Source organism: Eimeria tenella, genomic scaffold (genome assembly GCF_000499545.2).
Source record: "Eimeria tenella Houghton genomic scaffold, Eth_scaff811, whole genome shotgun sequence".
In the NCBI taxonomy this organism is placed as follows: domain Eukaryota; phylum Apicomplexa; class Conoidasida; order Eucoccidiorida; family Eimeriidae; genus Eimeria; species Eimeria tenella.
Genome location: NW_013545925.1, coordinates 1 through 4,998, shown reverse-complemented (window position 1 = coordinate 4,998; position 4,998 = coordinate 1). Strand labels below are relative to the sequence as shown.

The window sequence follows — 4,998 nt, the reverse complement described above, 5'->3', positions numbered from 1 at the left end:
TGCTGCTGCTGCTGCTGCTGCTGTTCAGCAGCGGGCGCCGCAGCTGCAGCAGCAGCAGCAGCTCCTCCCGCGACGCAACGCCGCCGTTGAACACAGCAGCAGGCAGCTGCTGCCCCGCGCTGCTGCACAGCTCCTGCTGCAGCAGCAGCTGCTGCCCACTGATAGCAGCATAGACACGAATGGCCAGCAGCACAGGGTCCAGGATAACCTGCTGCTGCTGCTGCTGTTTTGCGCTGCTGCTGTTGCGTCTGCGGCCTCCTGGCTTCCGCGAAGACGGTGGGGCCCCACAGGGGAAGTAGTGCACCGTCAGCAGGGGTGGCTGGAGGCAATCTGCTGCTGCTGCTGCTGCTGCTGCTGTTGCTGCCATTGTGTTGCTGCGCTTGCTGCGTCGCCGCGTGTCCTCAGGTGCGACCCGTGCTGCTGCTGCTGCTGCTGGAGCCTCTCAAGGTGCAGCTGTAGCAACTGCTGCGGCTGCTGCTGCCGCAGCAACTTTTGTTGCAGCAGCTGCTGCCGCTGCTGCTGCTGCTGTTCGTATCGCCGTTGCTGCTGCTGCACACCTCCCGATAAAGAATCAATTTTATTTTGAAAGAAGAGGCGCAGTCACAATTTGCTGCTGCTTCTTTCCCGCTGCCGTTATTGCCGCTGCTGCTGCTGCTGCTGCGCATGCAGCCCCGGCGGTCGCTGGCCTTCCCAAACACCTAAACCCTAAACCCTAAACCCTAAACGCTGAACCCTAAATCCTAAACCCTCGCCAGTCAAGCGCTAGCCTTGTTTCTGAGAAGTGCAGAGAGGCCAAGACACCAAGCAACCCCCAAACCCCCACGTCCAAACCCTAACTCCCAAACCCTAACCCTAAACCCTAAAAAAGCGTTAGGAACTGCTTCGCAGCGACTGCTGCACGCCATTCCGGCGTGCGCTGTGCTGCTAGGAATACTGCAGCAGCAGAAGCTGAGGGCTGCTGCTGCTGTTGCTGCATTCGCCAAACCAGTATCGCTGTGGCAGCAGCAGCAGCAGCTGCTGCTGCTGCTGCCGCCGCTGCCGAAGCCGTTGCTGCTGCAGGGCGCGCGCAGCATCGGAACAACTACTGCACCGCACTGGAGCAGCAGCAGCAGCCAACAACAGCAACAGCAAACTGCTAGAACAGCAGCAACAGCACACCTCAACAGCAGCAGCAGCAGCTGCTGCTGCTGCTGCAGCCATCAAAAGAGAGAGACAGCAGCTCTTGCTGCACTGAGCCACAGCAGCGCTTCTGCTTCTGCTGTGTCGTGGGCGCCGCACACAGTGCCGCAGTGCTGCTGCTGCTGCTGCGTCTCAATGCTGCTAGCTTCCCAGGCCCTCCTTACTGCTGCTGCTGACGCTGCTGCTGCTGCTGCTGCTGCTGCAGTGGCGGCGTCAGCAGCACCTTCTCCAGCTGCTGCTGCTGCTGCCTGAGGAGGGCCGTCTGCCGCAGCACTCGCAGCACTCTGACCCGCGCTCCCTCCCGCAGCAGGCACAGCAGCAGCAGCAGCAGCAGCAGCTGGCTGCTGCTGCAGCGCGGAGCCAAACAGCAACTCATCAGCAATGATCACAGAGCGCAGCTGCCCTGCAGCAGCCTGCAGCACCACCAGCTGCAGCGGCGTCAGTTGCTGCAGATACGCCCGCAAACGCTGCAGCAGCAGCAGCAGCAACAGCAGGAGCAGCAGCAACAGCAGATTTAAGACCGTGAAAAGCAACAAACGCAGCCGCTCCCTGCCTGCTGCTTTGATACTGAAGATCTATCGCTCGCGAGCGAGGGTTTAGGGTTTAGGGTTTCGGGTTTGCAAACCTCCCACAACAGAGGGTTCGGCGCGCCTGGCCAAACTTAAACCCTAAACCCTAAACCCTAAACCCTCACCGCCGCGAGCAAACCCTAGTCTGGAGGCCCTTAAATTGACACTGCTGCAGCCCTTTCCCCAGCACTTAGCTGCTAAACCCTCGGCCTTAAACCCTAAACCCTAAACCCTAAACCCTCACCTGCAAGGTTTCGGGGGTTTGCGTTGCTGCCTGTATGCCCTCGCTGCTCCGCAGCAGCACTTTGTGTCTGCTGCTGAAAGCAGCAACAATTGGCGGCAGCAGCAGCTGCTCCTGCAGCAGCACTGCAGCACGGAGTTCCCAGCTGCGGCACTGCTGCTGCAGCAAGGCCGAGGTGCTGCTGCTGCTGCCCTCTTCAGCAGCAGCAGCAGCTGCTGCTGCTGCTGTGTCCTGCTGCAGCAGGGACTCAGGCTGCGCAGAAGCCTCGCGGCAGAGCGCTGTGTCCGTTTCTATGAACGTAAGCAGTTCTTCTACGATTTGCTGCTGCAGCGTTTGCTGCTGCTGCCCTTGCTGCTGCTGCCCTTGCTGCTGCTGCTTCTGCTGCTGCTGCTGCTGAAAGGACACGTCCTGGGCGAAGGCGAGCAGACCTGTCAAAGGACGCCTCAGGAGGTACAGCGGCAGCTGCCGACCTTGTTGCTGCTGCTTCTGCTGCATCTGCTGCTGTTGCTGCTGCAGCAGCAGCTCCTGCTGCTGCTGCACGTACCGCTGCACCCGCAGCGCTTCTGTAGCAACAGCAACAGCAGCTGCACGGGAAGGCAGCAGCAGTTCAACCCCCTCCGATGTCTTTACGGGGGTGCCCCCAATAGACACGCTGAATACTCTGCTGCTGCTGCTGCTGCTACTGCTGCTGCTGCTGAGGAACGCAGCTTGCGCTGCTGCGGCAGCCTCAGCTTTGCTGCTGAGATCGGCCTCTGATAAGGCATTTATGCTGATGCGGCACTTCTTCGCAATTAGTGCTGCAGCAGCAGCAGGTGTGGCTGCTGCAGCACTTCCCGTTGCTGTACCAGCTACTGCCGGAGCTGCCACTGCAGCAGCAGCAGCAGCAGCGGAAAACCTTCTAATGCCGCAGCCTACACAGCTGTAGGCGCGCACAGCAAGAGCTCCTCCTGCTGCTGCGCCTGAGCGTGCAGCAGCAGCAGCAGCAGCACTAGTCGCAGCAGCAGCAGCACTAGTCGCAGCAGCAGCAGCAGCAGCTGCTGCTGCTGCAAAAAGGCTAGTCATCACGGCCAATTGGCGTGATAAATTGGAACACAGAGGCCTGCAAAGACACGGAAGTAATTATTTCAAGCCTTGTGGTCTTGGGTTTAGGGTTTAGGGTTTAGGGGTTAGGGTTGAGGGTTTAAGGATTGGGTCTCATGCATGCGCCAGGAATCAAAGCCCCACGGGCCCCGTTGTCTCCGTGAGGGTTTGTAACATGCGGATTTACAGTTATAAAGCAAAATAGGATTTGATGAGCAGCAATAGCATTGTTGCTGCTGCAGCAGAGGAAGGAGCTGCTGCAGTAGGACCTGCAGCAGCAGAGTCGACAGCAGCAGCAGTGACGAAACCGCACCTCCCACGGGAGCAGCAAGGCTGTAGCAGCAGCAGCTGCTGCTATAATAGCGGTCGAGGCGCCAACAACGGCAGCAACAGCTGCAGCAGAAGCAGCAGCGGTGGCAGCAGCAGCAGTATCCACACGCGCCGCAGCAGCTGCAGCAAGAGGTGTACCGTCAGCACGAGCAGCAGCAGCAGCGCGAGGGGGGAACAGCAGCAGCAGTGAGACAAGCGCTGCAGCAGCGTCTGCCGCAGCGGCAGCGGCTGCAGCAGCAGCGCCGACGCGGGTAGCAGCAACAGCAGCAGCAGCAGCAGCAGCAGCCCGATTCGAAGGCCTGCAGCAGCGTTGGCCGGCACATCCGTAACGCTCCGCAGCAGCAGCAGCACGTGAGGAGCAGCATCTGCATCTGGGGCATAGGCCGGAGCAGCAGGAGCGGCAGCGTCAGCAGCAGCAGCTGCTGTTGCTGCTGCTGCTGCTGCTGCAGTGTGCCGCAGCAATGCATGCAGGGTCCCTCCCGTCGCGGGAGGGGTTTCCGCACTCTTCGTTTTCGCTGCCTCCGAGCCCTGCAGCAGCAGCAGCAGCGGCGGTGCGCAGCAGCAGCAGCAGCAGCGGGAGCGCCTGGGCAGCCGCAGCAGCAGCAGCAGCAGCAGCGGCGCCGCGGTACCTGCGGACGCGGTTTTTTTTCGAGCCGCAGCTGCAGCAGCAGCAGGAGGAGCAGCAGCAGCTGCTGCTGCAGCAGGGCGTGCTCGGCTCCGACTCTGTTGCTGCTGCAGCAAGAGGCAGACACAGTGTTGTCTGCCGCCACTGGTGGCGAGGTGCATGCATGCGTGGGGCTGCATGCGATTTTCTGCACAGAGTCATTTATCTGCGCATGCCCAAGTGCAGGCTCGACGGCGCCTGCCTCGACGCAGCCAGGTGCTGCTGCTGCTGCTGCTGCTGCTGCTGCTGGTGCTGCTGGTGCTGCTGCTGGTGCTGGCGCTGGGTGGGGCGGGGCTGCGGTGCGGCGCAAGCTGCTGCTGCTGCTGCTGCGCGTGCTGCTGCTGCGCGTGCTGCTGCGGGCAGCCTGCTGGTTCACGTGCTGCTGCTGTGCTGCCGCTGCTGCTGCTGCTGCTGCTAAGGTTTGTGTAAGGTTTGTGTGCCTGCTGCTGCGGATGCAAGAAGCCTCCCTTGCTGCTGCTGCTGCTGCTGTTAGGGGCTGCTGCGTGTACCGGCACGAGCAGCAAAACGAGACGGTGGAGAGCCTGATAGGGTCGGACGCGTGTCGGCTGCTGTGCAGCAGCGGGAGCAGCAACTACACGCAGCAGCAGCAGCAGCAGCAGCAGCAAGAGTGTCTCCACTACTTCTTCGGCTACTGCAAACAGGGGCCCCGCTGCAGAAAGAGACACACGCAGCTAAACAGATCTTTGATGCCTGCGGTGGCTCCCAACTGGTTTCTCGAGGCTGTTGTCGCCAACTTCAAGGTAGGGTTTAGGGTTTAGGGTTTAGGGTTTAGGGTTTGGGGTTTAGGGTTTGGGGTTGGGGGGTGGGGGGCGGCCTTCGGCTCTGGGGGCAGCAGGATTTGGGTTCACGTGCTGGGCGCTGGCGGCTGGGCTCTTGAGGGTTTAGGGTTTAGGGTTTAGGGTTTAGGGTTTAGG

At 61.1% G+C, this 4,998-nt stretch overlaps 2 protein-coding genes across 2 annotated transcripts; one reads left to right on the top strand and one right to left on the bottom strand.

The window, feature by feature from the left end:
• Positions 1-1,280: 1,280 nt before the first annotated feature.
• ETH_00018325 (uncharacterized protein) lies at positions 1,281-3,051 on the bottom strand (the record flags this gene model as incomplete). The annotated part of the gene is made up of 2 exons (XM_013380692.1): positions 1,281-1,646; positions 1,993-3,051. Coding segments are annotated over 2 exons (1,425 nt in total), but the record flags the coding sequence as incomplete, so codon positions are not given.
• An 809-nt stretch (positions 3,052-3,860) lies between these two features.
• Positions 3,861-4,824, top strand: ETH_00018320 (uncharacterized protein; the record flags this gene model as incomplete). The annotated part of the gene is made up of 2 exons (XM_013380691.1): positions 3,861-4,279; positions 4,557-4,824. Coding segments are annotated over 2 exons (687 nt in total), but the record flags the coding sequence as incomplete, so codon positions are not given.
• Positions 4,825-4,998: the final 174 nt, after the last annotated feature.